Source organism: Gymnoscopelus microlampas (assembly GCF_963454915.1).
Source record: "Gymnoscopelus microlampas genome assembly, chromosome: 11".
Taxonomy (NCBI): domain Eukaryota; kingdom Metazoa; phylum Chordata; class Actinopteri; order Myctophiformes; family Myctophidae; genus Gymnoscopelus; species Gymnoscopelus microlampas.
In genome coordinates, this window is record NC_139948.1 from 43,449,033 (window position 1) to 43,474,032 (window position 25,000).

Consider the following 25,000-nt stretch of genomic DNA (forward strand, 5'->3'; position numbering starts at 1 on the left):
TCTGATGGGGGTCCGTGGCCAAATACATACGAATTTGGGTGTCCTTGACACGGAAATGTTTGAGAACCACTGGTCTAAACCATTGGTTCTCAAACTTTTTCATGTCAAGGACCCCCTAATTGACACTTATTACCCCGCGGACCCCCATTTGAAAAGATAAGCCAGGGACCCCAATAAGAGAAGGTTTTTACGGCTCTCTAGCAGTGATTCTGAACCATTTTAATTTCAAGGACCCCCAGTTTGACATGCATTAGGCTACGGACCCCCATTTAATGGCATTTATACCTCTGGGACCCCAATTCACATTGTAAAACCAATGTTAATTTAACTCTGAAATTGTACAAATGGAACCAAATGGACCCGTTAGGGTCCATTTGGTTCCATTTGTACACTCTCAGAGTTACAGAACCATAAGGGTCCATTTGGTTCCTGTCCATCATTTAGCTGGGGACCCCCTGGAACCCCCTGAAGTACCCCTGGGGGTCCCCGGACCCCACTTTGAGAACCAATGGTCTAAACAACTTTAGGAAGCAAGCCCAAATAAGCAACAACATTTTAGAAACAAGCCCCAAACAAAACGCAATATTTACAAGCAACTTTACCGAAAAAATAAGCCCAAAGTTGCCTATAATAAGCGGACTTGGCAACACTGCAGAGTGAGTCTGAAGTCCTGATTGAAGTTGTTTCCACCAGGATCCGCTCCAATTTTCAGACAGGAAAAGAGTGGGAGTGGATCATGCCCTCCTTTATCTGTTACACAGCACAATCCTCACAATCCACACAAAAGTGTTAAATCCCAGAGAGAGTTACACATGGATAAATTAACACTGAGGTTTCTGCTGTGCAGGATATATAGCAGCCATCTGGTGATGTGGGGCATCTGCCAGAATAACTTCTCCATTACTTCTAATACAATACAGCCACTTAAATATGTTTTCCACTTAACTTAACCCTTTAAGACCTGGAGCTGTGTCATTTTTAGATTTGAGCTAAAAAGCATTATTTTACACTTTGGGCTATTCAAAAATAGCAGATCTACAAGCTCATAGCGCGGCACCGAGTGCCGCACTATGAGCTTGCAGATCTGCTATTTTTGAAAATTCGTGAAAATGTGTGCAAATCTTTGAATATATATATATTTTTAAGCGAACATTTTTAACTCAACTCTTTGCTTCTGGAACAACATATTTTGATGGGGGTCCGCGGCCAAATACATATAATTTTGGGGGTCCTTGACATGAAAAAGATTGAGCACCACTGATATAGAAACATAGGTTTTTCAGAATGCTGTTGAGATTTAGGAGACATGTAGAATCGGCTTCAGGTCTCAATGGGTTAAAACCTGACCATTCTGCCCCACACAGACTATTTGCACTAATATAACTCATTGATTGAATATATATACTGTACACGCACGCACGCACGCACGCACGCACGCACGCACGCACGCACGCACGCACGCACGCACGCACGCACGCACGCACACACACACACACACACACACACACACACACACACACACACACACACACACACACACACACACACACACACACACACACAGTATACTATGGTGGCAATGGGGTTCTATCATAGTTCATCCTATCCATCCAACTCATTCTAAAGCTCTGACAGACAGGATGTAGGCAGACAGACAGACAGACAGACAGACAGACAGACAGACAGACAGACAGACAGACAGACAGACAGACAGACAGACAGACAGTGAATAGATGAATATTCCTGTGTGGAACACAGTTCATATATTTCCGACAAGCAGAGAACAGAGCAGTGAAACCAGAGGACCTTAAACTGACCTCCATTATGATCACTGACAGCTGTGTGTGAGTGTGTGTGTGTGTGTGTGTGTGTGTGTGTGTGTGTGTGTGTGTGTGTGTGTGTGTGTGTGTGTGTGTGTGTGTGTGTGTGTGTGTGTGTGTGTGGCTACTGCCGTAGATTTAGAAGTAGAAGTGAAACAAAATGCAACACTCTCTTTCAAAGACCCCTGTCACTCACCTCCCAAGAGACGCACACTCTCTCCTCTCTGCACACACACTCACACACACAAAATGGTGTCGCAGTAGGTCTACACACACACACACACACACATTTCGATGATTGTTTCTATTATGTTCTACTCACCGTCAGACAGGTAGCTAGGCTCCAGAGGTACTGCATTATGGGCCTAGAGAGAGAAAGAGAAAGAGAGAGAGCGAGAGCGAGAGCGAGAGAGAGAGAGAGAGAGAGAGAGAGAGAGAGAGAGAGCGAGAGAGAGAGAGAGAGAGAGAGAGAGAGAGAGAGAGAGGAGCAGACAAACGAGGGTCACACCTTCATAGCTCAGATAAGACAACGAAATTGCAGACATACACACATGTGCGAAAGCACAAACACACACACGCAAGCACGCACACACGCAGCATTCACACTGCCGGTGACAAAGTGACATGCTACAAGTCATTTCCAATGGAAGCCGGCATGAAGCAGACACGTCCCGCTAAAAGTTCAAGAGGTCAAGTGCGTGTCAGGGGTCAGAGTTCATACCATTTCCCAGGCGGAGGGGTCGTGTTTGAACAGAGAGTGTGTGAGCTCCACAGACACTCGTTTCCTGTAGTCAGAGCTCTTGTCTTCTGAGATGCGGAACAGCACGGCTGCAGCGTATGTAGCTGAAGACACAACACACACACGCGCGCGCACGCACGCACGCACGCACGCACGCACGCACGCACGCACGCGTACGCGCACACACACACACACACACACACACACACACACACACACACACACACACACACACACACACACACACACACACACACACACACACACACACACACACACACACACACACACACACACAATGAGAAAAGCACCCACAACCTGCCCTCCATCAAGGCATTCCACCCAGCAGTAGATGACTGTCAACATCCACAGCTTTGACCAGAGTAACAAAAAGGGGAACAGTTAATGAAATTAACACATAATCATCGACAATTAACATAGTCATTATCCACACATGTTTCGCGTGATTAATTCCCTGTGCTTTAAACCAGGGGTCTTCAACAGGGGGTCCGGTACCCCTAGGGGGTCCTCAGAGTTACTACAGGGGGTCCGCCAAATCTTTGTGTGATATGATGTTTTTCTTACCTTAACCACTTGAACCCTAACATCTCTTTTCTGAGGAGAACTTTAGCCAAAAATAGCAGATCTACAAGCTCACAACGCGTTGTGAGCTTGTAGATCGGCTATTTTTGGCAAAGAGGTGTAGAGGGGGAAAAGAGCAGACGAGGTAAACAAAAACAGTTTAATCTGAAACACAATTTTATACGATATAGAGGAGGGGGTCCCTGCTTCATCTCTCTCTCAGCTAGGGGGTCCTTGGCCTGAAAACGTTGAAGACCCCTGCTTTAAACTGATGTTTGTGTCATGACTACTTCCACACAGAATGCGAATATTACGTGTCAATATAGCGACACACTTTAAAAAAAATAAAAAATCTTTTTCACCGCAAATAAAAGCATCAGCCTGTACGAAGGAAGCATCACCAAATCAATAGCTTCATATTTTCTTATAGTTTACTCTTCACACTCACAGTGTGTTAAGGACCTAAACTCTGCAGTATAAAGAAAGATAACGACGAAATACCACAGCGGATTCTTTGAGAAAGTGCCTGCAAAATAAAGCCAGTGTGCAACATCCTAAACCAGGGGTCTTCAAGGTTTTTCAGGCCGAGGACCCCTTAGCTGAGAGAGAGATGAAGCGACCCCCACGACATACGTCATTGGATTCATGTTAAATGCGTATTTTCAGACATGTGACCACATAAACCCTCAATACTTAATGAACTTGACCATTGGCTGTGTACTTGGTCTGCTCTTTTTTCCCCACATGCGAAACCTCTTTGCTGAAAATAGCAGTGCGAGGCGTTGTGAGCTTGTACATCTGTTATTTTAGGCTAATGTTCTCTACAGAATAGAGATGCTATAGGGTTCAAGTGGTTAATGTAAAAAAAAAAAAGTTCTTCTCACACATACATTTGGTGGCCCCTGTGTAGTAACTCTGAGGAACCCCTAGGGGTCCCGGACCCGGACCCCCTGTTGAAGACCCCTGTCCTTCCAACAGGCAGTGTTTCTTCTCCCACAGTCCCACACAGACCACCACAAGTGTTCAAAACTGCGGAGAGTTTCAAAGCTGCACGGATGAAAGAGGACGTGTCGCCCCTCCAGGCACTTCGGTAGCAGATAGACTACCGAACTAACCTGCCCTTATCCCATTGAGACCTGAAGCCGATTCTACAGTACATGTCTCCTAAATCTCAATATTCTGAAAAACGTATGTTTCTATATCAGTGGTGCTCAATCTTTTTCATGGCAAGGACCCCCAAAATTATATGTATTTGGCCGCGGACCCCCATCAAAATATTTTGTTCCAGGGACCCCCCCATGAAGCAAAGATTTGAGTTAAAAATGTTTGCTTTAAAAGTATTTATATTCAAAGATTTGCACACATTTTCACGATTTAAAAAAAATAGCAGATCTATAGCTCAAATCTAAAAATGACACAGTTCCAGGTCTTAATAGGTTATACGTGCACAACCAAGCCAATCTCTCATCCACCATCATGACGATAATCACCACTGACTACTCAACGGCGTTTGACAACATCACAATTATCCTCCAACACCTTATTGAATTAGGCATCAGGCCAGAACTCGCCGAGTTGCTGTGCAATTTTATGCGCGGACACAAACAGACCAGGTAACGCTCACAGACTGGCAGCAGGTGACAGCGGGGCATGGCCCAAGGAACTCTGACCGGCCTCTTTATCTCCCTTCAGTTCTCTAAGCGTTCGCCGCCCACCCATCTGACAACTGTAAACTGTAGTCAGTCAGTGCATTCTCAGAGCATGTTTATTTGAGCAATCATTCAAATCACATCCAATTTTGATAAACAACACGGTTGTGTTTCCGGTTGCAACCAACGACTTGTACTTCAAGTTCCATTTTAAATTCCTATTTTAAAAGGGTCATACTGATTTTGACACGTGTGCGTGTGTGTGTGTCATACCGATTCCCTCGTTGTTGGAATGCAGCAGCTCCATCAGAGGGGCGGAGGCTCCCTCGGCATCGATGACCTCAGCAGACTGTTTGTCTAGAGCCAGCTCACACAGGACACCTGCAGACACACGCTTCACATTCTCCACGTACGAGTACAACAGCTGCGCGCACACGCACACACACACACGCGCACGCGCACGCGCACACGCACACGCACACGCACACACACACACACACACACACACACACACACACACACACACACACACGAGTCAAAAGAACAATCAGTGTTATATTTGATTAGAGAGAGAGAGAGAGAGAGAAAGGGACAGAGTTCTTTTTTTTCTTGTGAAAAACATCGAAAATGAATTTGAATTTGTTTAACATAAATCTTCTTTTCTGGGGGTACCTGGAACAAACAAACAAAACCTTTTCAAATAGGGCGGACCGCAGCCAAATAAATATCAATTTGGGGGTCCTTGACATGAAAATATTTGAGAACCACTGAACTAAGAGAGAGAAGGGAGTGAAAGAGCGATCAGAGATCGCTTCATTTAGACATGATGCCAGGAAGCTCACATCAAATACACATTCATACGGAACGCACTTCATTTAGACATGATGCCAGGAAGCTCACATCAAATACACATTCATACAAAATGCACAAAACAAACAATGACATAATTTCCTCCTCAAATCACCACAACTAATAACTGTGATGGATGTCACTGTGACATCGTGAAAATGAAGTGGAACACAAATTGGATTATTATCTCAGCCAAAATTGTGGAGCCTTACCAGAAAAGTGTGTGCACGTGTGCATGTGTGCGAGTGTATGTGCGTGTGTGCGTGCGTGTGTGTGACAATATCTTCCTGCAGAAACGCATAATGCTGCTGTGGGATTTCTACTAAATTCACCATAATGGATATTTCTCTGACAGCAGTGGAATGGAATAGAAGCTGCTGGAAAAACTACTGTTTTATCTGGCAGATAAGAGAGAGAGAGAGAGAGAATGGGTGGATGGAGGCAAGCAGATGTAAATAGAGAAATGATTGAAGTGAGATGATTCCAACCATGTCCCTCGTGGTTGGAAAAGTTTTGTGTGATTTATTTTCACAGACTGTAACTAAACTAATATATCGTTGCCGTCGGGCAGAAACCTCTTCATATTCAAACGTTTTTCCGTAAATGACTTGATCATACTACAGCGTCACACAAAAGCATCAAGTAGAAGATCCTGCAGTGCCCATACCCTAGGTGGGGTTGGCAAAAGGGCCTTTCTGTGCGGAGTTTGCATGTTCTCCCCGTGTCCCCTAGGGCAGTGGTTCTCAAACTTTTTCATGTCAAGGACCCCCAAATTGACACTTATTAGCCCGCGGACCCCCATTTGAAAATATAAGCCAGGGACCCATTAAGAAAAGATTTTTACGGCTCTAGTCGTAAAAAATAATAATTTCAAGGACCCCCAGTTTGACATGCATTAGGCTACGGACCCCCATTTAATGGCATTTCTATCCCTGGGACCCCAATTCATATTGTAAAATCAATGTTAATTTAACTCTGAGAGTGTACAAATGGAACCAAATGGACCCGTTAGGGTCCATTTGGTTCCATTTGTACACTCTCAGAGTTACAGACACATAAGGGTCCATTTGGTTCCTATTCCATTGGAATAATGTGTTCCTTCCACGCACTACGTCAGGTGATAAGAAGCAGCCTGCTCACTCCTCATGCGCCTTTACCTGAACAAACAGAGGGATGGTCTGCATGCTGGCGATCTCTCCTCTATTCATGGGGTCCCTGGCTAGGATATGCAGCGCCCCGGTACAGCCTTCTACTATCTCCTCCATACGCACCCCATCCTGGAGAGAGAGAGAGAGAGAGAGTGAGAGTGAGAGTGAGAGTGAGAGTGAGAGAGAGAGAGAGAGAGAGAGAGAGACACACACACACACACACACACACACACACACACACACACACACACACACACACACACACACACACACACACACACACACACACACACACACACACACACATACAAAGAGAGACAGAGGGACCATTATCCAGACAGTGACAGAAAAGATGCCATGGTGATCATTTGTTTATCACATTCAGTACTTTGCCTATTATAGCTTTATTTCTTGCATTCAGACTTTGCAGGCTTTTTACAGCATGGCTCTGCAGGAGTCTGCCTGTCTGCCTGTCTGTCTGTCTGTCTGTCTGTCTGTCTGTCTGTCTGTCTGTCTGTCTGTCTGTCTGTCTGTCTGTCTGTCTGTCTGTCTGTGTCCGGAGCTAATATTTCAAACTGCACCAAATGTCTTGTGCACACTGTCAGAATGCCACAGAAGCACATTCAATTGATACTGGAAGTCATTGGGGTTCTGATAGTGGCTATAACGTCGGGCAAATAACAGCTGGATGACAAAATATGGCTGCATCCAAAAGGCTAGAATGTGAATGTTGAATAAGTGTTCTTACTGAAATGTTGGCCGTTATATTACATTTCCTAAAGGCTAGAGTGCATAGTATCCTGTCAATGGGAGTGTGTGTGTGTGTGTATGTGTGTGTGTGTGTGTGTGTGTGTGTGTGTGTGTGTGTGTGTGTGTGTGTGTGTGTGTGTGTGTGTGTGTGTGTGTGTGTGTGTGTGTGTGTGTGCGCGCGCACACGCATGCGTGTGAATGTACTGGTACCTGGTATGTCTGCTGCGCTGAGGAGGCGTGTCTCTGCGTATCCTGGTGGGCCTTCAGCAACAGGTTGACCAATCGTGGGATAGCTCCCGCCTCCCTCAGGGGATTCTGATTGGCCGGGCACAGTGCCAGGTTACGGATCAGACCAACCGTAGCCTGAGGAGAGGAGAGAACAAAGATGTGTCATCACACTGCGGGAGCACATCATAGATCACTCCGTTCTCAAAGTCCCCCAAGGACCCCTAGTTCCAGGGGGTCCCCCAGCAAAATGTGTTAATACAGCATCACAATCATTTCAACCACTTTATCCATTTATACATTGGCTATTCAAAAATAGCAGAGCAACAAGCTCACATAGAATGCATTGCAGCTGTAGCAGACAACAAACTCACACATGACCAATCAGGTCCATGACATCAATACCATTGAGAGATGGAAATATGACGTGGAGAGACCGACAAGATGTCACTGCTCAGGTATGATTGTAAACATAATATGAAAACCCCATTCATTTGACTGGCATTATATAAAGTGACAACATAAGCACATATCCTACTATAATTCTAGTAACCTCTGTCCGTCTGTAGTGGTGAGTGAGTGAGTGAGTAGGTGAAGCTACCCGGTTCTCCTCAGTGGCTGGACCAATTGCTCTGATTTTGCACACAACCATTGACCATTACCATCTGAACTTAACTGTGAAGCCCGTTTTTCAATTTCATCAAATCTCAGCTTCTTATTAGCGTTTTTGTGTCAAACACTGTCGCCATGGTTACGATGCTGCCCAGCTATGGGACGAACTGCCTCCCGGGTTGCCAGATCATGTGCGCATATCCCCCCACGGATGCGTCGACCGGGTATGGTCTAGTTACCATAATTAGCACACTAACCCAATAAAATGTGGCCCATCAACTAGTGTAGTTAAAAACATGTTAAAAACAGCTCAATACAGCAACACACCACCATCCAGCCAGTAGGCCTTATAGGTAGGGTAAGTGATTTTCTTTGGTCAAAATAAGTGTTAAATAGTTCTATATTCTGATATTAATCATTGCGTCATTGAGTTTGTTCAATAACATGAGTATTCATGTCTTTCCAGCTCTTTATTAAACAGAAAATGCATTTTCAGGTCAGGATACCAATTGTATCCAATCAGGATAGAGAACTCAAGACAAGATTACAGATTAAACAAGTGAAATTGGAAGTGATGACACAAAGAAATGAGCAGACACAATTGGAACTGAAACACTATAAAAATGAAGCTGATAAATGGGTACTGTCTCCTGATTGGCTGAAATGTTGTCACCTACCTGAACATTTATGTTCTGTTTTTAAAGAGCTTGAGAGAGAAGGAGACCCATGTGACTGAACAAACACTCTATAGCACTCTATATAAAAATGAATATAGTGCTTTTTTCCTCCTCCATTTTTCCTGCACTGATCATCACTCAGCACCTGCCCATTTTTGGGGTTTGGGATGTACATGTCTGTCTTCTTCTGTCAGAACCCTGCCTGCCTGCCTGCCTGTCCTCCTCTGATCTCTGCCACTGTAAGATGAATGGTCCTTTCACACTGAACACCATCCGCTGCATGCACTCTGAAAGCCAGTATATGTCCAACGGCTTGTGCTGCTCAACAACAGTGTGTCACCGTGTCAAGCAAGGTGGCCCCCAATTATTTATTTGTTCACTTAATCCATTCAATGCGGGAAACCATCTGTGTCATTTTAGATTTCTTTGGCTATTCAAAAATAGCAGATCGACAAGCTCATAGCGCAGCACGGCTTGGACAAATAAAAAATGTATCAATTAAAACATGTTACATAGTGAGGCTTTACCGCAATGTTAGAAATACTAAATGTTACTTTTAGTGGTGCCAACCGCTCTACGTTTGACTCTGTCTGCGTGTCCGTCCGTCCGTCCGTCCGTCCGTCCCTCCGTCCGTTTGTGTGAGCACGGGATGAGCACGGCAAAGAAGCAACACATACAAACACACGCACACACACACACACACACACACACACACACACACACACACACACACACACACACACACACACACACACACACACACACACACACACACACACACACACACACACACACACACACAGACTTGCAGATTGCCTATGCCATCTCTCCTCTCATTGGCCACACGTGCCACTGGTTATCAAAGAGGGGTCCAGGGACCCCCAGCGTATGAGCACGGGATGAGCACGGGATTTTAAACAGCCATAACTCAAGTTCGCAGCATGCTACGGAGTACAAATTTTGCACATGGACTAAAACCACCAATAGGGACGAACTGTAATTACTTAAGCCCCGCCCCCTCTGTTTGCCCATTGCCTGGCCTTTAAACAGCCATTATTCCAGTTTGCAGCATGCTACCAAGTACAAATTTGGTAAGTGGACTCAGACCACCAATAGGGACGAACTGAAATGAGTTAAGGCCCGCCCCAAAGGCACCGCTTCCTTCACACAGGGTGTGATTTTTAGCGGTGCCAACCGCTCTATACATGACTTTGTCCGTTTGTCCGTTTGAGCCTGGGATGAATGAGCACGGGATTTTAAACAGCTATAACTCCAGTTTGCAGCATGCCACCAACTCCACATTTGGTATGTGGACTTAGACCACCAATAAGCACGAGCATGCATTGATGAAGTTATCAAAGAGGGGTCCAGGGACCCCCAGCGTCCGTATGAGCGATGAGCACAGGATTTTAAACAGCTATAACTCCAGTTTGCAGCATGCCACCAAGTCCACATTTGGTATGTGGACTTAGACCACCAATAGGGACGAGCATGAATTGATGAAGTTATCAAAGCGGGGTCCAGGGACCCCGAGCCTATGTTATGTCCGTCCGCCCGTATGAGCACGGGATTTTAAACAGCTATAACTCCAGTTTGCAGCATGCCACCAAGTCCACATTTGGTATGTGGACTTAGACCACCAATAGGGACCAGCATGAATTGCTGAAGCCCCGCCCCCTCTGTCCAGGGACCCCCCAGCGTATGTTATGTCCGTCCGCCCGTATGAGCACGGGATTTTAAACAGCTATAACTCCAGTTTCCAGCATGCCACCAAGTCCAAATTTAATATGTGGACTTAGACCACCAATAGGGACGAGCATGAATTGTTGAAGCCCCGCCCCCTCTGTCTTCCCATTGGCTGGCCTTTAAACAGCCATAACTCAAGTTCGCAGCATGCTACGGAGTACAAATTTTGCACATGGACTAAAACCACCAATAGGGACAAACTGTAATTACTTAAGCCCCGCCCCCTCTGTCTGCCCATTGACTGGCCTTTAAACAGCCATTATGGCATTTTGCAGCATGCTACCAAGTACACATTTGGTAAGTGGACTCAGACGACCAATAGGGACGAACTGAAATGAGTTAAGCCCCGCCCCAAAGGCACCGCTTCCTTCACACAGGGTGTGATTTTTTTTTTATGAATAGGCGATCTATAAGCTCACAAAGCGTTGCTGTGTGATGCACCCCTCAGAAGATTTTCTACATCTGATGGATGCTCTCTCTCTCTCTCTCTCTCTCTCTCTCTCTCACTCTCCTGTATAACAGTTACAGAGTCTGGACTCATCCCCCCATCCTCCCTCCATTCCTCTGTGCTTTCCTCTTTAATGAGCTGTCATGTTCCTATATGAGTCACATCTCTCTCTCTCCTCTCTCTCTCTCTCTCTCTCTCTCTCTGTTACATCTCCATCTGTCACATTCTTTCCTCATCCTCTCCGTCCCTCGTCCCTCTCTCCTCCTCCCATCCCTCTCTCATCCCTCTCTGCTGTCATCTATTTAAGGCTTCCATTACAAGGAGTCACCTTATCCACTCATCCTTTTCCTGCCCAGCTGTATATCATTAGGCGCCTCTCCTCTACGTATTGTTTAATGTAAAGTTAGTGTACATCTCTCCCTCTCTCCACCACCAGTCTGTCTAATACCCATCACCTCTTTCTCCGTCTCTCTATCGCTGTCTTCTCTCTCTCTTTCCATTTTTCTATTCCTCCACTTGTCTTCATAACATACTGTAGCCTATGCTTCATTTAACTCTCTCTTTCTCTCTCTGACACACACGCATGCAGGCGCGCGCGCGTGCACACACACACACACACACACACACACACACACACACACACACACACACACACACACACACACACACACACACACACACACACACACACACACACACACACACACACACACACACACACACACGATGCACCAAAGCACGCACTGCAGACACAATGATTGATATTCTAGCAGCATAAAAAATAAAATAATTAAACCCAGCAATATGCAGAGAACGGCAGAAAGATGTGTGTGTGTGTGTGTGTGTGTGTGTGTGTGTGTGTGTGTGTGTGTGTGTGTGTGTGTGTGTGTGTGTGTGTGTGTGTGTGTGTGTGTGTGTGTGTGTGTGTGTGTGTGTGCGTGCGTGCGTGTGTGTGTGTGCGCTTCTAGCAGACAAGGTCAGGTTCATAGCTAATTGCAGCTGATTGACTGTCATGAAGTTAATTGGTGCTGAGGTAGGGTTCATCCTTGAATCTGTCTATTACATTATGAGATAGATTGTGTGCCGAGTTGACACTTTGCCCTGAGGCTGACGCTAAAGTAAAGGACACGAGGTCACTCAAATAGTTGGGGGTCACCTTCTAGGGAGCAAGTGTGGTTGGCAATCTGCCTGTTAGATTAGATCTGCACTTGTGTGCAGGTGGAAGGATTGGCCTAAGGATAGCGCTATAGAGAAGAGGCTATGGGGTCACCAACAAAAGTAAGGCTCACCCTCTGTGGAGCTTGAAGGTTCACTGCAAATCCCATAGCAATCCAGCCTGTATATTATGAGATATTTAGTTTGGCACCAAAGTGGTATTATAGGACTATAAGCAACATAATCTTCAGTTAGTTCTGGCCTCACATTAAAATCTATTTGACACACAAAAACATCTTGGCCGATGCGCTAGGGACTCCTACGGGCTAAGACGGGGTGTTGGGCGGGAAGAGTAGAACGGAGGCTCTACATACTCAGGGTGGGGGCTCCTCCCCGCAAAACAGCCAGGAGGGTACAATAGCAGTGTAAACACAGAAATGTGTGGGGAGAACAATTAGCATAACACCTAAATTGTGAGAAAAAAATGGATGAAAATAATTGGCTAATCTAAATAAATAAATACAATGAAATAATAGGAACTCTCTGCCACGAGAGAAGCCTCGGCTACCGTAAGAGCCATGGGCTGTCTGAAAGCTATTTTAAATAGTGTCTTAAACTTGAATTAGATTTTAATGCATAGCTTCAGTGCAAATCATTGGGTGAGCAATACTTTTGGTGCGATATCTAAATACAGTGCGATAGTCCCAGGTTTCCAGAAATATTACTGTACTATATTATGCACTACTGCTGGTTATTTATGCACATTTTATTATTCTTGCATTTTATTATCATTATTTGTGTATCTATTTTTTTGTTGTCTTTTATTTAGTTGTCTATTTTGCTATTCTTTTTTATTTGTATCTATTTTTATACTGCTTATTTCAAACTTGTTTTCAGCGACCGACAGCACACTAATTCCCTTTGGGGGAGTACTATTACACTCAAAGTAGAGAGAAAGTCTGTTTTTTGTTTATTTTTTTCCAATCAACACAGTATATGAGCTACATTTTAACCTTGGCTCTTACAGAATCACATACACGTAGCCAAACTTTTCTTCCCATTGGAAAGGCTACATAAAACCCCCATTTGAGAGATATGAGTATGGTACAGTATATGCTCAAAAGCTGCAACAACATGACATTAATAAAGAGTAGGCTACCACAGAAAACTGAATGGATTACTCCCAACCACAGATCTAACAAGTTTTGTAGTAGCAAAATACTACTGTGGTCATAGTGGCTTCTTAATCTGCTGTACCTAGATTACAGGGAACCTGTTTTATCATATCTTTGTTGTTAGGGTACTAAGTGCCTGCCCATTTCACTTTAAAATAATGTAACATTCAAAATGAACATGCATTTGTGGGATGAGCAGCACAGCTGATTACGTTGGGGGTCCCAAGCGAAATGTGTCAAAATTACCAAAAATTACCAACAAAATCTCAGCTATATCTCATCATCGGTAATGAGCAATAAACAGGACATAATAGCAATTTTATGCTCCATGTACTTTAATTGCTTGCAATGTTAACAAATGAATACCAATTAGTGACCTCTGCAAATGAAAGCAATTAGCAGCAAAACGGTCTATGCTTAGGTATAACAAATGGCCAAAGCTGTGAGTTGACTTGCCTCGTCTCTTACCACTGTGTTTGCGTTGTGTTTTGTTAGGTAGGTTATGCTACAGTAAAGCTCTGATGTCCCTGAGGCACAATTTGGTTTGCAACAACAGTCAATAATAATTAAAAATGGAGCAAAGTATGTGTGTGTGTGTGTGTGTGTGTGTGTGTGTGTGTGTGTGCGTGCTGCGAGTGTGACTTTGCGTGCGTGTGTGTGGTGTGTGTGCATGCATATCTTCCCTCCCAGTGGAGCAGCAAAGTGGCCAACAGTAGAAGACATGTGGTTGTAATAAAACTACAGTAAGACTGACATGAGAACAGGAGATCTGTGAAACCACATATTGTATTTATCAGTCTATGCGATTAACAGTTAAGGCATGTACAGTAGCAGACTCTTCTTATCCAGAGTGACTTGCAATTGCAAGATCATAGTAAATGGCATAAGCCCCTTGTCAGCAAATGACTAAATGGTCTATATTGCATCAGAAGAACAATTTTGTGCTGCCAAGAAATGAGTATATCTGGCAAGCAAACTTAGCATATGTCTAAACAATATGCTCTAAATTCTTAACATTTGTGGTCCAGCAAAGACAATATAAACAGCATAACATATCTATCACAAAATATGACAAGAAGGGATACAAGGAGAGAGGAGTGCTATGGAGTGAGGTGAGTTTTCAGACTGCGGCGGAAAATCGGGAGTGAGTCTGCAGTCCTGACCGTGGGTGGGGGCGGGGGGGGGGGGGGGGGGGGGGGGGGGTTCCACAGCTTGGGAGCCTGGAGGGAGAAGAGACTCCCTCTTCATCCATTAATTTTCTACTAAATAAACTCTGATAATCTTTTTAAAAGAGGAGGACATTCAACTTCCTGCATGTTTTCTTGGGATAGATAACTGAAGGGGAGAGTGTAAGAGAGACAGACAGTATAGGGGACGGATATGGAGACTGTGTAGGAGAGTCAGACAGACAGACAGACAGGCAGACAGACAGACAGACAGACAGACAGCCGAGGGGGAGGCAGTGTAGGAGAGTCAGACAGGTGGGCAGCTGAGAGGGAGACAGTATAGGCGAGACTCAGAGAAAATACAATCAGTTATCAGCCAGTAGCATGGTGGTGATTCTTGTTTCTACCAATTTCAGCACAGATATATTTTAGTCAAAGCATTATGGAAATTATCTCTAGTTCTAGTTTGCAGGGTGAACTCTAACCTTCTCTAATCCAATTTATGTAATTTCACTTCACTGTACCCTCTTTCAGTTCTCTCTGTCTCTCTCTCTCTCTCACACACGCACCCGCACACACACACACACACACACACACACACACACACACACACACACACACACACACACACACACACACACACACACACACACACACACACACACACACACACACCTACACACTTTCTCTCTCTTATCTGTCAGATAAACCACTAGTTCTTTTCCCAGCAGCTTCTATTCCATTCCACTGCTGTCAGAGAAATATCCATTATGGTGAATTTAGTAGAAATCCCAGAGCAGCATTATGCGTTTAGGCAGGAAGATAATGTCAACAAAACTACAAGTCTGACTGCTAGTTACAATCATGTAATGCATATGAGATGTACTGTCATAGAGATATATTCCCTGTGGGGAGCTTGAGCAGACTGCCGAACACATAATTACCACCTATCCCCCCCACATAGTCCACCCTCAGAGGCTGGCCTCTTTGATGTGTGACCAGAGACGAGGGCCTGGCTGCATTATACACAATGGTGTAAAGCAACTACGTACATTTACTCAAGTACTGTACTTAAGTACAATTTTGAGTTTTTACTTCACCGGAGTATTTCCAATTTTCAGTACTTTTACTTCTACTCCACTACATCTCAGAGGCAAATGTTGTAGTTTTACCCCACTGCAATTATTTGAAAACTAGTTACTAGTTACAGATATAAATGATTACATCATAAAACATACATTAACCACTTTAGCCCTATTGTATACCTAGGCTATTTGAAAATAGCCAATCTACAAGTTCACAACGCGTCGCGATGCGACGCATTGTGAGCTTGTAGATCTGCTATTTTCAAACATTTTAGTACTTTCACTTTTGGTACTTTAAGTACATTTTGATACCGATACTTTTGTACTTTTACTCAAGTAAATTTTGAATTCCGGACTTTTACTTGTAACAGAGTAATTCTACATTGCAGTATTGATACTTTTACTTAAGTAACACATTTGAGTGCTTTTTCTACCACATGCTATACACAAAGCTGGACATCCGATGATCATACACGACAGAAGAAGAAGAATATTCCCTCCTGGTGGCTGCAACAAGGACGCGTCCGTTTATCTAGGTGCACTGCTGCTGCTGCTGCTGTGCAAACCTATTAACACATTGACTGCCAGAGTTTATTCCAAATTTACCCCCTTGGCTGCCAGCGATTTGCGTGTTTTTTTGTTTTCTCTATTTTCTGCATTTAAATGCATTTAAGTTTCTCAGGCCATGGTTTTGAACACATACGACGATCGACCAGCAGAGCGCAGCAAAATGACACCCTCGATGACTCGCTGACTCGCCCCCCCCTCCCTCCAGGCTCAAACAGTCAAAACAACATGAACCGGATGTGATTGTCTTCGACAATCTCTGATCGGCTTGTGATACGATGTGATACACGACGACGATGCCTGATCGTCACCCGGACCAAAGAAAATAAAAGGGGAGCTTTCCCTTTGTATTTTATAGCGTGTCCAAAAAAGGGGTTTTCTCTATTCTGGACGAAAATGACCGGAGAAAAACGATGTGACCCGGAAACGAATTTTTTTTTTTACATCCGGCTTCGGGTGAGTGTGACGTAGGCGGAAAACGAAAGTGATGATGAAAAGTAAACAGACCCGCGCGATCACAGATGAAACCAATGAAAATACCTAATATCGAGATAACTCGATCTAGGCAGTCGAGCGCTGGATTACTATTATCGAGTTAACTCGATCTAGGCAGTCGATGTGTTAAAAAGAACTTAACAAACTAGAGAGAGAGTGCGGATAATAGAGACCACACCTCAAGACTACCCTTGAGTTGAGCGCACCTTCTCCTGACAGACGTGATCCGCTAGGAGAGTTGCCTGCAACGAGGACAACCCATCCATTAAAAGACTACAAAACACATCGTCGGCAGGGAGGGCAGAACTATGTTTGCTGTGCAGCTGAACCAGAGGGAGGGATGGAGGGACAGTTAGAGGGAGAGAGGGAGGGAGAGACCGATGGAGGGGCACATAAGGAGCCTATTTCACCCAATCCAATCCACTTTATTTATAGATAGTCCAGGCGTTTCGGGCCAGAATCGTGCACTTTACGATACAAGCATGAAATTTGGCACACAGTTAGAGCATGCCATAAGGAACATTTTTGGCTATAGGGCCATCGCAGATTTGTCCTGTGGTAACCATGGCAGCCATTTTCCAAAATGGCCTCCATCTGCTGTTATTTTACCAATAACTCAGGTGCTAGACCACCTAGGATCTTGATTCTGGTGACTAATCCTACATTTTTAAGGATGAGGAATACAGCGGTACTATTTACAGCATTCTACTACCCAACTACATATATCTGGCATTCAGTTAATTAAATAATAATAAACCCATCAAAATATATAATGATGTAGTACAGTAGATGTTTTCAAACTGACACGTGAGAGTCAAGAATGCAGTACTTCACTGTTTCTTTTATTAGTAGTAGTATTGCATAATTATTTTCAATGGACTATAAGACACAACAAAGGCAGAGTACTCATGAGTCATAGCCTAATGGCATTTAGACCAATTATTTGTTTACCAACATTGAGACTGGATGCACAGGTGATTGTTTCACGCAATCAATTCTCAACCTGTTGTTTTGGGGTGCGCTGATTTCAGCACACCCCAACCCCCTCTTGTGTGTTGGCTAGTGAGGCGCGTCCTAGCGAGACCTGATAGAATGGGTTTCATTGCGCGCATACTGGTTCCGCGCAGACTGGTTCCGCGCAGACTGGTTCTTATCAGTGTGACGTCGTCTGTTAAGGGGTCTATTCAATAAAGCCAGATAATCTACACAATGTTAGTTGCACAGTCCACCACAGTAGCAAAGGGCAGTACACTGAAGTGCTGCCTTAACACATCTGCATTGTCCACTGCATCCCTTTTTGCAACCACAGCGGAGGAGTTCCCGAAAGGCCAGGCTCGCTTCTGTGTGGTCCAGTGCACTTCCCATCCACCTGTCAAAATTAGAATCAGCTTTATTGTCAGATCACAGGTTTACAAGTGTAAAGAAGTGGATTAAATTATTTGTATTCACCTGTCTCCTTCCTCTTCCACCCCCATTCACCTGGGGATGGGAGTTCAGGGGCTGCAACCATCGCCTGTCCCCAACAGTGGCCAGCTTGGTAGGCTGCCCTCTTTGTATGTTGAATCAGTGCAGCTCGTGTTGGGGGGAGTCCATCAATTGTTCTGCCCTTCTGGGTGAATAGCTGCTTCCGTGCCCGTTCACTGATGCCTGGCCGCTAGTGCGGTCATAGAGCAATACCACAAAACACTCCAGAGGCTCCATCCAGTCATCTATTTTGTCTGGGATGGCAGCTAAGGAACTGAAGGCACGTGTGACGTCACCATAGGTTTTCCAGGTCTCCCATGCCGTCTTCTTGCCTCTGCCTCCAAAAGATGACACTGTGTCACATCCAGTAAAGGCATGGAACATGGGTAAGGCTAAGCATCGATCTGGGCCTAATGCCCTTGCCATCTCATGAGCTGCTAAGTTACGGAAACTTTTCCCAGTTCCAAAAGCAACCCACAGCTCAGTCAAGTGGAGGCGTTGGGCTGACGTTACTGCCAGGACCAGCACATCCATGTCTACTGTGCGTATTGTCACCTTGCTATACCCTTTCTTCACAGCATCTTCTAGGTGTAATATGACACGAGTATCAGCCTCCTCATGTACTGTAGTTAGTTAGGTAGTTACTAGCATGTTGTGAATAGTACCACTGTATTCCTCATCCTTGAAAATGTAGGATTAGTCACCAGAATCAAGATCCTAGGTGGTCTAGCACCTGAGTCATTGGTAAAATGACAGCAGGTGGTGGCCATTTTGAAAGATGGCTGCCATGGTTACCACAAGACAATTCTAAATAGTACCACTGTATTCCTCATCCTTGAAAATGTAGGATTAGTCACCAGAATCAAGATCCTAGGTGGTCTAGCACCTGAGTTATTGGTAAAATAACAGCAGATGGAGGCCATTTTGGAAAATGGCTGCCATGGTTACCACAGGACAAATCTGCGATGGCCCTATAGCCAAAAATGTTCCTTATGGCATGCTCTAACTGTGTGCCAAATTTCATGCTTGTATCGTAAAGTGCACGATTCCATCAAAATATGGCCCGAAACGCCTGGACTAAGAGCACATTTAAAAACAACAGTGTTGAACCAAAGTGCTGTACACTCAGTAAAATACTAAAATAAACAAGAGAAACACACACAATGAACAAGACAACGATAGACACAATGCCTGGGGGAAGCAGCATCTTCTCAATCTGAATTTTCAAACGCCAAGGAGAACAAGTGAGTTTTCAAACGTGATTTAAACACAGGCAGGGTTTGAGACACTCTAACATGGGGTGGCAGCTTGTTCCACAGTGTAGGCGCTATGGAGGAAAATGATGTATCTCCCCGTGTTTTCAACTCAACCCATACAAAAATCCGGAGAGGGACACAGAGGGAGAAAGAGCCTATAAAGAGCCTATTTGACCCATGCAATAACCTGGAGAGGGAGACAGAGGGAGAGAGAGCCTATTTCACCAATGCAATAACTTGGACAACGTGAGCAGACATCCACGCAATAACCCGGCGAAGCGGTGTACCGAAACCTGAACACAACGATCGACACAATAACACCGGCAACGCCAGACAAGCTGATTGAGCTGTTGAATGTTTTCTGCTCGTTGCCTAAAGCAAATTGGAAATTTGATTTAAACACCTGTTTCGGTGATTGTTTATATTATTCGTCTGACCTGTTGTGAGAAGATTCATTGAATATACTAAATGTAAGCAATGCTTTACTGTGTTAATTTCCTGCCTCCGCACCTCAAAAGCAGTGTTGCCATGTCTGATTATTATAAGACGTCAGGGACCCCCATACCAGCTTTAAGTTGTTAAAATGTTTTTTTCTTTTCACTATTTTTAAGATTTTATTTTGAAAATAGCAGATCTAAGCTCACAACACGTCGCATCGCGATGTGTTGTGAGCTTGTAGATTGGCAATTTTCAAAAAGCCAAAGTACGGTATATGTTTAAAGTGCTCATGTGGCCTATATTGTCGCTTATTTTGGGCTTGTTTTCATAGACCTCGTTGCTTATTTCTCTCACAAAATATGGCAACAGTGCTCAAAAAGCTCAGAGACAAAAGCTGGGCTCTGGAGCTCCTTCCCGCCATGAACACATTCCAGCTGCATCTGGCCGGGTTTTGTCTCAAGCTGTGCTGTCAACTCACCTCTGTGTCTCTCTCTCTCTTTCACTTTGCTCTGTCTCTTTGTGTCTCTCTCTATTCACTATACACTCTCTATAATCCCTCTGTCTCTCTTTGTCTCTCTCTCTGACTCATTCTGCCTGCTATTATCAGAACATTGTTCTTCCTGCTTCAACTCTATGGATTCTGTCCATATATGAGGCTTTTTGGGAACACCACGCTTGAATTCAGATATTGTGCAGCAGACTAGTAGTGAACGTTTTCCCAAACAGAGAGAAATGATATGTTAAAATTGTGATTTATACTTGATTTCGTAGGACCATGACAGTCGACAAACAAATAAGAAGATAACACACAACATGACACATTAATTCTCGCGCCGTGCTGCAAATGCTAATATTTTCAGCCACTGGAGGGCACCCTAAGCAGTAGTAATAATACTGCCACAGTACTAATTCCACTAATACTAATAATTGTATTACACAATAAAAGTGTGTCGAACAAATAAACGTTACGTTTTACAAAGTGATTCGCAATCTGACAGCAGCAGCTTAAGTCTCGTGTAGCCAGGCAGGAGAGATCTCCTCTAATGCATTTTTTCAGAGAGAACAACACTTATGCCCTATCACAATATTTTGTATATCCAAAAGCATAGATGATATCTAGTCACTTAGTATCACAACATTGACATATTGTCTATATTTTCCCAGCCGTATGCTTTGGTTTCCATTTCACCACACACACACACCCACACACACACATACACACAGATGTACAGTACACATGCATGCACAGATTGCACACGTGCACACACGCCGACACACGTACACACACACACACACACACACACACACACACACACACACACACACACACACACACACACACACACACACACACACACACACACACACACACACACACACACACACACACACACACACACACACACACGTATGTTATGTATGGTATGTTTTATTCATGGAGTGAGTTTGTACTATTGTTCATGTCAGAGTGTACTGCTTCTACTGATATTAACCCCCCTCTCTCTCTCTCTCTCTCTCTCTCACACACACACATCTGCTCACATCTGCCATGCTGTCATGCGTTCCTTTTCTCCCTGTTGTTCTATCATCTGTGCTTTTCTGTTGTTCCAACAAGCCACGCCCTGTGCGCTCATCACATAGCTGTAGTTTTCGAGTTCACAGCACGTCACATTCAACACATTCAATACATTGTTCACGTTCGACATGCTTCCTGAAAGTTACTGTTAACCAGCACTGACGCTCACAGCATTATCGTCATAGTTATCGTTATCCGTTATCATCCTTATTGTGGAATGGATGGCGATGTATTCTGACCGCGGTGTTGTTTAGTTAGCTAACAGAAGTCAAAATGTTTAAACAACTTCATTACCCACTATACTATACTATAAGGCCTATACTTCGACATACGACAAATAGTGAAAATAACCAATCTACGAGCTTTGTAGGTCTGCTTTTTTTTTTTTGCTATTATGGAAAAAGAAAACTGTTTTCTTTGAAAATGTTGCCTATAATGACATCATGTCCCAAATAGGATAACCAGAGTTGTGGTTAGACCCTAAGACCTCTACTTTGAACATTAGCAGAGGAAAATTACACTGTCTCTGCCAATTACTACCCTGTGCAGAGTTTTCTCTGCATATAAGTATTGTGAGCACAAATCATCACTGTGGATGTGCCGTTCCTGTTCCACTAACAATGTGCCAATCTAAATAATGACACACACATCTAACTGGGGGAAAAAAATACATCTGTCTATTTTGTAGAAGCACTTAGACTGGATAGGATGTATGCTACTGGCAAGTAGTAAAATGGTGATAACTATAAAAGTCCAAATGGATAAGAGTGTCTGCTAAATGCTTGAAATTGATATAGAATGGTATATAAAAAATAAATAAATCATGGTGGTGGAAAGTAACTAAGTACATTTACTCAAGTACTGTACTTAAGTACAATTTTGAGGTATTTCGACCTTCCTGGAGTATTTCCAATTTTCAATACTTTTACTTCTACTCCACTACATCTCAGAGGCAAATATTGTATACTTTTACTCCACTACAATTATTTTAGTTACTAATTACTTTGCAGATATACATGATTATATTCTAAAACATAGATTAACCACTTCAGCCCTGTTTTACACACAGGCTATTTGAAAATAGCCGATCTAAAAGCTCACAGCGCGTCGCATCGTGACACGTTGTGAGCTTGTTGATCTGCTATTTTAAAAAACTGTTGTACTATTACTTCTGGTACTTTAAGTATATGTTGATGCCAATACTTTTGTACTTTCACTCAAGTAACATTTTGAACACAGGCCTTTTACTTGTAACAGAGTATTTCTACATTGCAGTATTGATACCTTTACTACTAATGTATAGTAAATGAAATGAAGAATTAGAATGTATAGTAAAAGGTACAGTATACGGTATATAGGTATGGTTGTGGGACGGTTTCTTTCTCCTGGGACATATAGTGAGCCAGCAGCTATTGTCACAGCACAATCCTTTGGGAGTGAAGCATCATGGGAAACGTGCGTCTTGATGAGTGTATGCGTGCTGTTTGTTTGTTTTTGTTGTTTTGCTGTGCTTGTGGGACGAAGCACAGTGTGTGTGTGTGTGTGTGTGTGTGTGTGTGTGTGTGTGTGTGTGTGTGTGTGTGTGTGTGTGTGTGTGTGTGTGTGTGTGTGTGTGTGTGTGTGTGTGTGCGTAAGGTAAGGTACCGTACAGTAAAGCTCTGATGTCCCTGAGGTACAATTTGGTTTGCAACAGCAGTCAATAATAAGTAAAAAATGGAACAAAGTGTGCGTGCAGTGTGTGTGTGTGTGTGTGTGTGTGTGTGTGTGTGTGTGTGTGTGTGTGTGTGTGTGTGTGTGTGTGTGTGTGTGTGTGTGTGTGTGACAGAGAGAGAGAGACTCGTCATGCTGTGTTTGTGCCTCAGGGTACAGCAGCACTCAGAGCTCATCAACTACAGTATAGCTACAGCTATTGCTCTCGCTCTCTCTCTCTCTCTCTCTCTCTCTCTCTCTCTCTCTCTCTCTCTCTCTCTCTCTCTCTCTCTCTCTCTCTCTCTCGCTCTATTTGTCACTCTCTCTTTCACTCTATTTTTCTCTCAGAGACCCTCCTCTCTCCGCTTCCCTCCTTCCCTCATGTTCTCTTCAGTGAGCTAGTTCTCTCTCTCTCTCTCTCTCTCTCTCTCTCTCTCTCTCTCTCTCTCTCTCCTTATCATAATCAGTGCTGTCCACTAGCTGACCCTCATCTCTTCTTTCTATTAATTCTGGCTACCTCTCCTCCTCTCCTCTCCTCTTTCCTCTTCTCTTCTGCTTTGTTCCCTTCTGCATGGCCTCTCATCCTCTCTTCATCTTTTCTGTTACCGTCTTTCCTTGTAAAGCCCAAGAGGAATGTACCCTGATATAATTTACAATTACAATTACAATGTAGGCATTTAGCAGATGCTCGTATCCAGAGCGACTTACAATAAGCAAGGTAATATACATTACATCCAATGCAGAGAGACAGTGTAGTGCCTCAGTAAATAGGATCACACCTAGCATCAGTCTAAACCAGTGGTTTTCAACCTTTTTTCATGCCAAGGACCCCCTAAATTGATATATATTTGGCCGCGGACCCCCATTTGAAAATGTTTTGTGCCAGGGACCCCCCAGAAGCAAAGATATCAGTTAATTTTCGTTTTAAAAAATATGAATATTCAAAGACATGCACACTTTTTCAAGGTTTTTCAAAAATAGCAGATCTACAAGCTCATAGCGCGGCACTCGGTGCCGCGCTATGAGCTTGTATATCTGCTATTTTTGAATAGCCAAAGCTAAGTGGTTAAAAATGATTGTGACGCTATGTTAACTAATTTTTCTGGGGACCCTCAAGGACCACTGGTGGTCCCCGGACCACTGGTTGACAATATAATAATAGAAATAATATGTACATCGAAACTAAATAACATAGGCTACTATATAAATTACATAATTCTGTTTACTGTACATTCCCAGGGCCCGAAGACATTGTCGTGATTGGTTCTAAGAATGACAGCTTCTGGGGGGGAAGTATACACGCAACCTTTAGACTCTTTTGGCTGTAATTGTTTTCCAGGCTTTTCTCCTGGTGAGATGAGATGAGTTGTAACGAGGTTACTTTCCTTGTCAGTTCAGTGTGAACTCCTCTCTCTGATCTTCTGCCCTCCTCCTCCTACTTTGCCTAATAATGTTCTCTGCGCTTCTCTCACACGTACTTCTTTTTGTTCTCTCTCTCTCCTTTTCAAATCGCTCTGAACTTACGTCCTTGCTCACTCTGTCTCTCGATGTTCTCGGTTTCATTTATCTCTTCTCTTTATGACTCTGTGACTTCTGACATTTAATCAATCCGTTGTATTGTTGCGCTGTTTTTTCTTCTTCTTCGAAACAACTGTCTGTCTGTCTGTCTGTCTGTCTGTCTGAACATTC

The 25,000-nt window shown here is 43.8% G+C and overlaps 1 protein-coding gene across 1 annotated transcript in view; it reads right to left on the reverse strand.

Annotated features, from left to right (window-relative positions):
* The window catches only part of jupb (junction plakoglobin b), a 113,358-nt gene that overhangs the window by 3,025 nt on the left and 85,333 nt on the right, over nt 1-25,000 (reverse strand). Inside the window, exons 11-15 of the mRNA XM_084071284.1 lie at nt 7,748-7,900; nt 6,797-6,916; nt 5,064-5,214; nt 2,542-2,663; nt 2,143-2,185 (exon numbers count right to left, since the gene is read on the reverse strand). Coding sequence (XP_083927410.1) covers nt 2,143-2,185; nt 2,542-2,663; nt 5,064-5,214; nt 6,797-6,916; nt 7,748-7,900 — 589 coding nt within the window. The remainder of the gene's footprint in view (nt 1-2,142; nt 2,186-2,541; nt 2,664-5,063; nt 5,215-6,796; nt 6,917-7,747; nt 7,901-25,000) is intronic.